This window comes from Oncorhynchus keta, chromosome 25, assembly GCF_023373465.1.
Source record: "Oncorhynchus keta strain PuntledgeMale-10-30-2019 chromosome 25, Oket_V2, whole genome shotgun sequence".
Classification (NCBI taxonomy): Eukaryota; Metazoa; Chordata; class Actinopteri; order Salmoniformes; family Salmonidae; genus Oncorhynchus; species Oncorhynchus keta.
Window position 1 is genome coordinate 49,738,413 of NC_068445.1, and position 13,029 is coordinate 49,751,441.

General features: G+C 46.3%; 1 protein-coding gene across 2 annotated transcripts in view; it reads right to left on the reverse strand.

The window, feature by feature from the left end:
- The window catches only part of adamts3 (ADAM metallopeptidase with thrombospondin type 1 motif, 3), a 224,615-nt gene that overhangs the window by 85,922 nt on the left and 125,664 nt on the right, over positions 1–13,029 (reverse strand). For both annotated transcript variants that reach the window (XM_052479894.1, XM_052479893.1), the window contains exons 11-12: positions 8,046–8,159; positions 7,809–7,954 (exon numbers count right to left, since the gene is read on the reverse strand). In XM_052479894.1, the coding sequence (XP_052335854.1) occupies positions 7,809–7,954; positions 8,046–8,159 (260 nt within the window). The remainder of the gene's footprint in view (positions 1–7,808; positions 7,955–8,045; positions 8,160–13,029) is intronic.

Below are 13,029 nucleotides of genomic sequence, written 5' to 3' on the forward strand. Positions count from 1 at the left end.
GGACCTTTAGTGTGGCTGAGGTGCACGCATGACCAGCTCTGAAACCAGATTACATAGCGGAGAAGGTACGGTGGGATTCGAAATGGTCGGTAATCTGTTTGTTAACTTGGCTTTCGAAGACCTTAGAAGGGCAGGGTAGGATAGATATAGGTCTGTAGAAATGTGGGTCTAGAGTGTCTCCCCCTTAGAAGATGGGGATGACCGCGGCAGCATTCCAATCTTTGTGAATCTCAGACGATACGATAGAGAGGTTGAACAGGTTAGTGATAGGGGTTGCAACAATTTCGGCAGATAATTTTAGAAAGAGAGGTTCCAGATTATCTAGCCCGGCTGATTTGTCGGTGTCCAGATTTTGCAGCTCTTTCAGAACATCAGCTGTCTGGATTTGGGTGAAGGAGAAATGGAGGAGGCTTGGGCGAGTTGCTGTGGGGAGTGGAGGGCTGGTGATCGGGGTAGGGGTAGCCAGGTGGAAAGCATAGCGAGCCGTAGATAAATGCTTCTTGAAATTCTCAATTACAGTGGATTTATCGGTGGTGACAGTGTTTCCTAGCCTCAGTGCAGTGGGCAGCTGGGAGCAGGTGCACGTATTCTCCATGGAGTTTACAGTGTCCCAGAACTGTTTTGAGTTTGTGCTACAGGATGCAAATTTCTGCTTGAAAAAGCTAGCCTTAGCTTTCCTAACTGCCTGTGTATATTGGTTCCTGATTTCCCTGAAAAGAGACATATCACGGGGGATATTCGATGCTAATGCAGTACGCCACAGGATGTTTTTGTGCTGGTCAAGGGCAGTCAAGTCAGGAGTGAACCAGGGGCTATGTCTGTTCTTAGTTCTATATTTTTTGAATGGGGCATGGTTATTTAATATGGTGAGGAAAGCACTTTTAAAGAATAACCAGGCATCCTCTACTGAAGGGATGAGGTCAATATCCTTCCAGGATACCCAGGCCAGGTCGATTAGAAAGGCCTGCTCGCTGAGGTATTTTAGGGAGCGCTTGACAGTGATGACGGGTGGTCGTTTGACGGACCCATTACGGATGCAGGCAATGACGCAGTGATCGCTGAGATCCTGTTTGAAGACAGCAGAGGCGTATTTGGAGGGCGAGATAGTTAGGATGATCTTGTCATGACGTTGCCCTCTTTGGGTACAGCGAGCACCATCCCCCCTCTCTCTATACTCCCTACACCAGGCTCTGTTAGGCAGGTCATAAATTCCTGGAGGAGAATACTCCTCATGGCCAGAGTATAAGAGAGAGTGAGTTTTCATAGAGAGAACAAAGGACTTTTTTTCACCTCACAGAACTTGATAACTGAACAATATTCATGTTCTGGAGAATGTATAAAAAGTCGGTGACGTAGCCAGCTACGAACTGGTCCAATTGGTACAATTTTGTGAAACTCATGAGAGACAATACAGCCACATTACCATAACCCTGTTTATACAAGAGTCTCAGTTATGAGGCTTACATCTAATTGTTGTATAAAATGAATGAGTAAAGATGAAACTATTTGTGAAATTATGTGATGCTTTGTAATGATGTTAATGTGAGAGAATTGTATTTCTGTTTAAAGTTTCACTAAGTCCTTGGCACGCCCCCAGGGGCACAGACAGGACCTGGCGTCATGAAACAGCCCTTTTCTATGTTCCGAATAAAACCCCCATCTTGGGAATTTATCTTTAGACCAAGCTTACCTCAATTACGAGAGGGCTAAGGTTTGAGACCAGACCAGTACCTCATCACAGAGGGAGATTGCTGAATCTTTTAACCATACCACGTGGTTAAACTCTTAGACTATCGATAACGACAAAATAAGAACAAATCTTTGATTGTGCCTTCCGGCGCCGACAGAGATGGCCGCCTCGCTTCGCGTTCCTTGGAAACTATGCAGTTTTTAGTTTTTTTACGTGTTATTTCTTACATTGGTACCCCAGGTCATCTTAGGTTTCATTACATACAGTCGAGAAGAACTACTGAACATAAGAGCAGCGTCAACTCACCATCAGTACGACCAAGAATATGACTTTCGCGAAGCGGATCCTGTGTTCTGCCTTTCACCCAGGACAACGGAATGGATCCCAGCCGGCGACCCAAAAAAATGACTTCGTAAAAGGGGGAAACGAAGCGGTCTTCTGGTCAGATTCCGGAGACGGGCACATCGTGCACCACTCCCTAGCATTCTTCTCGCCAATGTCCAGTCTCTTGACAACAAGGTTGATGAAATCCGAGCAAGGGTAGCATTCCAGAGGGACATCAGAGACTGTAACGTTCTTTGCTTCACGGAAACATGGCTCACTGGAGAGACGCTATCGGAGTTGGTGCAGCCAGCTGGTTTCTCCACGCATCGCGCCGACAGAAACAAACATCTTTCTGGTAAGAAGAGGGGCGGGGGCATATGCTTCATGGTTAACGTGACGTGGTGTGGCCACAACAACATACAGGAACTCAAATCCTTCTGTTCACCTGATTTAGAATTCCTCACAATCAAATGTCGACCGCATTATCTACCAAGGGAATTCTCTTCGATTATAATCACAGCCGTATATATTCCCCCCCAAGCAGACTCTTTGCAAACTGGAATCCATATATCCGGAGGCTGCATTCATTGTAGCTGGGGATTGTAACAAGGCTAATCTGAAAACAAGACTCCCTAAATTTTATCAGCATATCGATTGCGCAACCAGGGCTGGAAAAACCTTGGATCATTGCTATTCTAACTTCCGCGACGCACATAAGGCCATGCCCCGCTCTCCTTCCGGAAAAGCTGACCACGACTCCATTTTGTTGATCCCTGCCTACAGACAGAAACGAAAACAAGAAGCTCCCGCGCTGAGGTCTGTTCAACGCTGGTCCGACCAATCTGATTCCACACTTCAAGACTGCTTCCATCACGTGGACTGGGATATGTTTCGTATTGCGTCAGACAACAACATTGACGAATACGTTGATTCGGTGAGCGAGTTCATTAGAACGTGCGTTGAAGATGTCGTTCCCATAGCAACGATTAAAACATTCCCAAACCAGAAACCGTGGATTGATGGCAGCATTCGCGTGAAACTGAAAGCGCGAACCACTGCTTTTAATCAGGGCAAGGTGACTGGTAACATGACCGAATACAAACAGTGCAGCTATTCCCTCCGCAAGGCTATCAAACAAGCTAAGCGTCAGTATAGAGACAAAGTAGAATCTCAATTCAACGGCTCAGACACAAGAGGTATGTGGCAGGGTACAGTCAATCACGGATTATAAAAAGAAAACCAGCCCCGTCACGGGCCAGGATGTCTTGCTCCCAGGGAGACTAAATAACTTTTTTGCCCGCTTTGAGGACAATACAGTGGCACTGACACGGCCCGCAACTAAAACATGCGGACTCTCCTTCACTGCAGCCGACGTGAGGAAAACATTTAAAAGTTTCAACCCTCGCAAGGCTGCAGGCCCAGACGGCATCCCCAGCCGCGCCCTCAGAGCATGCGCAGACCAGCTGGCTGGTGTGTTTACGGACATATTCAATCAATCCCTATCCCAGTCTGTTGTTCCCACATGCTTCAAGAGGGCCACCTCATTGTTCCTGTTCCCAAGAAAGCTAAGGTAACTGAGCTAAACGACTACCGCCCCGTCGCACTCACTTCCGTCATCATGAAGTGCTTTGAGAGACTAGTCAAGGACAATATCACCTCCACCCTACCTGACACCCTAGACCCACTCCAATTTGCTTACCGCCCAAATAGGTCCACAGACGATGCAATCTCAACCACACTGCACACTGCCCTAACCCATCTGGACAAGAGGAATACCTATGTGAGAATGCTGTTCATCGACTACAGCTCGGCATTTAACACCATAGTGCCCTCCAAGCTCGAGACTCTGGGTCTCCACCCCGCCCTGTGCAACTGGGTACTGGACTTCCTGACGGGCCGCCCCCAGGTGGTGAGAGTAGGCAACAACATCTCCACCCCGCTGATCCTCAACACTGGGGCCCCACAAGGGTGCGTTCTGAGCCCTCTCCTGTACTCCCTGTTCACCCACGACTGCGTGGCCACGCACGCCTCCAACTCAATCATCAAGTTTGCGGACGACACAACAGTGGTAGGCTTGATTACCAACAACGACGAGACGGCCTACAGGGAGGAGGTGAGGGCCCTCGGAGTGTGGTGTCAGGAAAATAACCTCACACTCAACGTCAACAAAACTAAGGAGATGATTGTGGACTTCAGGAAACAGCAGAGGGAACACCCCCCTATCCACATCGATGGAACAGTAGTGGAGAGGGTAGTAAGTTTTAAGTTCCTCGGCGTACACATCACAGACAAACTGAATTGGTCCACCCACACAGACAGCATCGTGAAGAAGGCGCAGCAGCGCCTCTTCAACCTCAGGAGGCTGAAGAAATTCGGCTTGTCACCAAAAGCACTCACAAACTTCTACAGATGCACAATCGAGAGCATCCTGTCGGGCTGTATCACCGCCTGGTACGGCAACTGCTCCGCCCTCAACCATAAGGCTCTCCAAAGGGTAGTGAGGTCTGCACAACGCATCACCGGGGGCAAACTACCTGTCCTCCAGGACACCTACACCACCCGATGTCACAGGAAGGCCATAAAGATCATCAAGGACAACAACCACCCGAGCCACTGCCTGTTCACCCCGCTATCATCCAGAAGGCGAGGTCAGTACAGGTGCATCAAAGCTGGGACCGAGAGACTGAAAAACAGCTTCTATCAAGGCCATCAGACTGTTAAACAGCCACCACTAACATTGAGTGGCTGCTGCCAACACACTGACTCAACTCCAGCCACTTTAATAATGGGAATTGATGGGAAATGATGTAAAATATATCACTAGCCACTTTAAACAATGCTACCTAATAGAATGTTTACATACCCTACATTATTCATATGTATATGTATATACTGTACTCTATATCATCTACTGCATCTTTATGTAATACATGTATCACTAGCCACTTTGTTTACATACTCATCTCATATGTATATACTGTACTCGATACCATCTACTGCATCTTTATGTAATACATGTATCACTAGCCACTTTAACTATGCCACTTTGTTTACATATTCATCTCATATGTATATACTGCACTCAATACCATCTATTGTATCTTGCCTATGCCGCTCTGTACCATCACTCATTCATATATATTTATGTACATATTCTTTATCCCCTTACACTTGTGTCTATAAGGTAGTAGTTTTGGAATTGTTAGCTAGATTACTTGTTGGTTATTACTGCATTGTCGGAACTAGAAGCACAAGCATTTCGCTACACTCGCATTAACATCTGCTAACCATGTGTATGTGACAAATTAAATTTGATTTGATTACTAATTACTAGTCTGCAGCGAGGAATTCAGTATCATAATTCATTAATAAGAAGACTAAATGATTAGATATTAAAATATCTGAAAGTTATATTAGGAAAATTATAACTTTGTAATCTGAATATTTTCCTTGGTGCCCTGACATCCTAGTTAGGGGGAGTGTGGTGCTATGGAAGGGGTTAGGAGGAGTGTGGTGCTATGGGAGAAGTTAGGAGGAGTGTGGTGCTATGGGAGGAGTTAGGAGGAGTGTGGTGCTATGGGAGGAGTTAGGAGGAGTGTGGTTCTATGGGAGGAGTTAGGAGTTCGGGGGAGTGTGGTGCTATGGGAGGAGTTAGGAGGAGTGTGGTGCTATGGGAGGGGTTAGGAGGAGGGTGGTGCTATGGGAGGAGTTAGGAGGAGTGTGGTGCTATGAGAGGGGTTAGGAGGAGTGTGGTGCTATGGGAGGAGTTAGGAGGAGTGTGGTGCTATGGGAGGAGTTAGGAGGAGTGTGGTGCTATGGGAGGACTTAGGAGGAGTGTGGTGCTATGGGAGGGGTTAGGAGGAGTGTGGTGCTATGGGAGGAGTTAGGAGGAGTGTGGTGCTATGGGAGGAGTTAGGAGGAGTGTGGTGCTATGGGAGGGGTTAGGAGGAGTGTGGTTCTATGGGAGGAGTTAGGAGTTAGGGGGAGTGTGGTGCTATGGGAGGAGTTAGGAGGAGTGTGGTGCTATGGGAGGTTTTAGGGGGAATGTGGTGCTATGGGAGGGGTTAGGAGGAGTGTGGTGCTATGGGAAGGGTTAGGAGGAGTGTGGTGCTATGGGAGGGGTTAGGAGGAGGGTGGTGCTATGGGAGGAGTTAGGAGGAGTGTGGTGCTATGAGAGGGGTTAGGAGGAGTGTGGTGCTATGGGAGGAGTTAGGAGGAGTGTGGTGCTATGGGAGGAGTTAGGAGGAGTGTGGTGCTATGGGAGGGGTTAGGAGGAGTGTGGTGCTATGGGAGGACTTAGGAGGAGTGTGGTGCTATGGGAGGGGTTAGGAGGAGTGTGGTGCTATGGGAGGAGTTAGGAGGAGTGTGGTGCTATGGGAGGAGTTAGGAGGAGTGTGGTGCTATGGGAGGGGTTAGGAGGAGTGTGGTTCTATGGGAGGAGTTAGGAGTTAGGGGGAGTGTGGTGCTATGGGAGGAGTTAGGAGGAGTGTGGTGCTATGGGAGGTTTTAGGGGGAATGTGGTGCTATGGGAGGGGTTAGGAGGAGTGTGGTGCTATGGGAAGGGTTAGGAGGAGTGTGGTGCTATGGGAGGGGTTAGGAGGAGTGTGGTGCTACGGGAGGGGTTAGGAGGAGTGTGGTGCTATGGGAGGGGTTAGGAGGAGTGTGGTGCTATGGGAGGGGTTAGGAGGAGTGTGGTGCTATGGGAGGAGTTAGGAAGAGTGTGGTGCTATGGGAGGGGTTAGGAGGAGTGTGGTGCTATGGGAGGGGTTAGGAGGAGTGTGGTGCTATGGGAGGGGTTAGGAGGAGTGTGGTGCTATGGGAGGGCTTAGGAGGAGTGTGGTGCGATGGGAGGGGTTAGGAGGAGTGTGGTGCTATGGGAGGAGTTAGGAGGAGTGTGGTGCTATGGGAGGGGTTAGGAGGAGTGTGGTGCTATGGGAGGAGTTAGGAGGAGTGTGGTGCTATGGGAGGGGTTAGGAGGAGGGTGGTGCTATGGGAGGAGTTAGGAGGAGGGTGGTGCTATGGGAGGGGTTAGGAGGAGTGTGGTGCTATGGGAGGAGTTAGGAGGAGTGTGGTGCTATGGGAGGAGTTAGGAGGAGTGTGGTGCTATGGGAGGTTTTAGGGGGAATGTGGTGCTATGGGAGGGGTTAGGAGGAGTGTGGTGCTATGGGAAGGGTTAGGAGGAGTGTGGTGCTATGGGAGGGGTTAGGAGGAGTGTGGTGCTACGGGAGGGGTTAGGAGGAGTGTGGTGCTATGGGAGGGGTTAGGAGGAGTGTGGTGCTATGGGAGGGGTTAGGAGGAGTGTGGTGCTATGGGAGGAGTTAGGAAGAGTGTGGTGCTATGGGAGGGGTTAGGAGGAGTGTGGTGCTATGGGAGGGGTTAGGAGGAGTGTGGTGCTATGGGAGGGGTTAGGAGGAGTGTGGTGCTATGGGAGGACTTAGGAGGAGTGTGGTGCTATGGGAGGGGTTAGGAGGAGTGTGGTGCTATGGGAGGAGTTAGGAGGAGTGTGGTGCTATGAGAGGAGTTAGGTTTTAGGGGGAGTGTGGTGCTATGGGAGGAGTTAGGAGGAGTGTGGTGCTATGGGAGGGGTTAGGAGGAGGGTGGTGCTATGGGAGGAGTTAGGAGGAGGGTGGTGCTATGGGAGGGGTTAGGAGGAGTGTGGTGCTATTGGAGGGGTTAGGAGGAGTGTGGTGCTATGGGAGGGGTTAGGAGGAGGGTGGTGCTATGGGAGGGGTTAGGAGGAGTGTGGTGCTATGGGAGGAGTTAGGAGCTTGGGGGAACGTGTGCCGGGTCTTACACTGGGTTGTTGCACTGGCGAGTTCTGAAGCGAACCCCGGTCCCACAGGAGCGGGAACAGGAACCATATTTCGTCCAAGAGCCCCAGGAGCCATCCTGCGTCACCTGGTTGACATTCTTCCACATGCAGTGACCTTTATAGCACCACTATAGAGGAGACAGAGGACAGTCAGACAGACACAACAACAAGCTGAGCTAATGGTTACGTAGTCATGCATAGTTTAGGAGGAGTTCTCACCTTCCCAGGAGCACACTCAGTACCATCCAGAGGAGGGCCTTTTTTGGTCTTGCAGAAGTATGGGTTGTCAGGGTGACTGCACCACAGCTGCTTACATGGGTCAAATGTGCGAAACTGAAAGAAGAAGAAGAATACATTTTAAAACGCTGTCTGTGGTTTACTGGGTTGGAGTTCCAATGGAACGACAGACAGGAGATGTTCAGGAAGCCAGTCAGCCAGCTGCAGTATGGCATATCATTATCTACCTACCTCATCCCCATCATGTTTTTATTTACTTTTTTGCTCTTTTGCACAACCAGTATCACTAATTGCACATCATCATCTGCTCATCTATCACTCCAGTGTTAATTTGCTGAATTGTAAATACTTCGCTACTATGGCCTATTTATTGCCTTACCTCCTCATCCACACACTGTATAGAGATCGGTTATTTGTATTGTGTTATTGACTGTATGCTTGTTTATTTCATGTGTAACTCTGTGTTGTTGTTTGTGTCGCACTGCTTTGCTTTATCTTGGCCAGCTAGCAGTTGTAAATGAGAACTTGTTCTCAACTGGCCTACCTGGTTAAATAAAGGTGTTCTCAACTAGCCTACCAGGTTAATATAAAGGTGTTCTCAACTGGCCTACCTGGTTAATATAAAGGTGTTCTCAACTGGCCTACCTGGTTAAATAAAGGTGTTCTCAACTGGCCTACCTGGTTAATATAAAGGTGTTCTCAACTAGTTTACCTGGTTAATATAAAGGTGTTCTCAACTGGCCTACCTGGTTAATATAAAGGTGTTCTCAACTGGCCTACCTGGTTAATATAAAGGTGTTCTCAACTAGCCTACCTGGTTAATATAAAGGTGTTCTCAACTGGCCTACCTGGTTAATATAAAGGTGTTCTCAACTAGTTTACCTGGTTAATATAAAGGTGTTCTCAACTGGCCTACCTGTGTCACGCCTTGGTCATTGTATTTTGTGTTTTCGTTATATATTTGGTCAGGCCAGGGTGTGACATGGGTTTATGTTATTGTATTGTCGTATTGGGGTTTGTAGTATTTGGGATCGCGGCTGATTAGGGGTGTTGTATAGGCTTGGCTGCCTGAGGCGGTTTTCAATCAGAGTCAGGTGATTCTCGTTGTCTATGATTGGGAACCGTATTTAGGTAGCCTGAGTTTCGCTTTGTATTTCGTGGGTGATTGTTCCTGTCTCTGTGTAGTTTCACCAGATAGGCTGTATTAGGTTTCACGTTCCGTTTGTTGTTTTGTATTTTGTATCGTTATTTCATGTGTCACTTTTTCTATTAAAGTCATGAGTAACCACTACGCTGCATTTCGGTCCGACTCTCTTTCGACAAACGAAGAACGCCGTTACAACCTGGTTAATATAAAGGTTTTCTCAACTGGCCTACCTGGTTAATATAAAGGTGTTCTCAACTGGCCTACCTGGTTAATATAAAGGTGTTCTCAACTGGCCTACCTGGTTAATATAAAGGTGTTCTCAACTGGCCTACCTGGTTAATATAAAGGTGTTCTCAACTGGCCTACCTGGTTAATATAAAGGTGAAATAAAATTAAAAGGTGAAATAATATAAAGGTGAAATTTAAAAAAAATAGTTTAAAAAATGTATGTGTATGGCTGAATGCATTTTATATTTTATTAGGATCCCCATTAGGAGACAGCTAGTCTTACTGGGGTCCAACACATATATCGAAAAATACATTACAGACAAAATACTTCCATTTAAAAACATGAACATGTAGTATGTGTGTGCATCTATCAGTTAAACATACATGTCAGTACACACACACAACCAGTAGGTCACATGTCAGTACACACACAACCAGTAGGTCACATGTCAGTACACACACACACAACCAGTAGGTCACATGTCAGTACACACACAACCAGTAGGTCACATGTCAGTACACACACACACAACCAGTAGGTCACATGTCAGTACACACACACACAACCAGTAGGTCACATGTCAGTACACACACACAACCAGTAGGTCACATGTCAGTACACACACACAACCAGTAGGTCACATGTCAGTACATACACACAACCAGTAGGTCACATGTCAGTACACACACACAACCAGTAGGTCACATGTCAGTACACACACACAACCAGTAGGTCACATGTCAGTACACACACACACAACCAGTAGGTCACATGTCAGTACACACACACACAACCAGTAGGTCACATGTCAGTACACACACACACAACCAGTAGGTCACATGTCAGTACACACACACAACCAGTAGGTCACATGTCAGTACACACACACACAACCAGTAGGTCACATGTCAGTACACACACACAACCAGTAGGTCACATGTCAGTACACACACACACAACCAGTAGGTCACATGTCAGTACACACACACAACCAGTAGGTCACATGTCAGTACACACACACAACCAGTAGGTCACATGTCAGTACACACACACACAACCAGTAGGTCACATGTCAGTACAGACACACACAACCAGTAGGTCACATGTCAGTACACACACACAACAAGTAGGTCATGTGTCAGTACACACACACAACAAGTAGGTCATGTGTCAGTACACACACACAACCAGTAGGTCACATGTCAGTACACACACACACAACCAGTAGGTCACATGTCAGTACACACACACAACCAGTAGGTCACATGTCAGTACACACACACAACCAGTAGGTCACATGTCAGTACACACACACAACCAGTAGGTCACATGTCAGTACACACACACAACAAGTAGGTCATGTGTCAGTACACACACACAACCAGTAGGTCACATGTCAGTACACACACACACAACCAGTAGGTCACATGTCAGTACACACACACAACCAGTAGGTCACATGTCAGTACACACACACAACCAGTAGGTCACATGTCAGTACACACACACACAACCAGTAGGTCACATGTCAGTACACACACACAACCAGTAGGTCACATGTCAGTACACACACACACAACCAGTAGGTCACATGTCAGTACACACACACAACAAGTAGGTCACGTGTCAGTACACACACACAACAAGTAGGTCACATGTCAGTACACACACACAACAAGTAGGTCACATGTCAGTACACACACACAACCAGTAGGTCACATGTCAGTACACACACACAACCAGTAGGTCACATGTCAGTACACACACACAACAAGTAGGTCACATGTCAGTACACTGGGCCGAGATTGCTGTACAACATTGTAACACATTCAGTCTGTACAAACAGGCTCTCAAAGTGCTTGACAGGAAGCCCAACAGCCATCATCATTGTCACATCCTCAGAAAGCACGACATACACTGACGCATGTCTTGTATTCAAGATCCTAAATGGCCTGGCTCCTCCCCCTCCACGCAGTACTTTAGTTAAACAGAAAACCCAAAGTCATGGCAGCTGATCCACAAGGTCTGCCATGAGAGGTGACTGTATAGTTCCCTTAAAGAAAAGCAACTTTAGTCAATCTGCATTCTCTGTGAGAGCTTCCCTTGTCTGGAATGCACTGCCATCAGACACACAAAACTGCATCACCTATCACACCTTCACAAAAATATAGTTTTAATTACTTAGCTCCATGGTCCTGGAATTCTCTCCTGAACATTTTAACATTTGATGATCTAGTTTCGTTGGTGGAGTTTAAACACTTGATCCATGTATATATCATAGACGAGTGTAATTGTTTTTAGGCCAGCTGTTTTTAGTCAAGACTTTCGTGTTTTTAAAGTAAAATGTTTTTGTTGTACTGTATGTGTGTTTATAGTTGTGTTTAATGTTGTGTTGGTGTCTGCAAGTTGTTAAGTCTGAAACGTTGTTCCCCCTGCTGCTATTGGACCAGGTCTCTCTTGGAAAAGAGATGTTATCTCAATGAGAAAAACCTGTATAAATAAAGGTCAAATAAATCAAATGAAGACATGGCTAAAGACTAAAGACCAATCAGACTTGTGAACATAAAGACATGGCTAAAGACTAAAGACCATTCAGACTTGTGAACATAAAGACATGGCTAAAGACCAATCAGACTTGTGAACATAAAGACATGGCTAAAGACCAATCAGATTTGTGAACATAAAGACATGGCTAAAGACCAATCAGACTTGTGAACATAAAGACATGGCTAAAGACCAATCAGACTTGTGAACATAAAGACACGGCTAAAGACCATTCAGACTTGTGAACATAAAGACATGGCTAAAGACCATTCAGACTTGTGAACATAAAGACATGGCTAAAGACCAATCAGACTTGTGAACATAAAGACATGGCTAAAGACCATTCAGACTTGTGAACATAAAGACATGGCTAAAGACCAATCAGACTTGTGAACATAAAGACCAATCAGACTTGTGAGCATAAAGACATGGCTAAAGGCCAATCAGACTTGTGAACATAAAGACATGGCTAAAGACCAATCAGACTTGTGAACATAAAGACATGGCTAAAGACCAATCAGACTAGTGAACATAAAGACATGGCTAAAGACCAATCAGACTAGTGAACATAAAGACCAATCAGACTAGTGAACATAAAGACCAATCAGACTTGTGAACATAAAGACCAATCAGACTAGTGAACATAAAGACATGGCTAAAGACCAATCAGACTAGTGAACATAAAGACCAATCAGACTAGTGAACATAAAGACCAATCAGACTTGTGAACATAAAGACCAATCAGACTAGTGAACATAAAGACATGGCTAAAGACCAATCAGACTTGTGAACATAAAGACCAATCAGACTTGTGAACATAAAGACCAATCAGACTAGTGAACATAAAGACATGGCTAAAGACCAATCAGACTTGTGAACATAAAGACATGGCTAAAGACCAATCAGACTTGTGAACATAAAGACCAATCAGACTTGTGAACATAAAGACATGGCTAAAGACCAATCAGACTTGTGAACATAAAGACATGGCTAAAGGCCAATCAGACTAGTGAACATAAAGACATGGCTAAAGGCCAATCAAACTT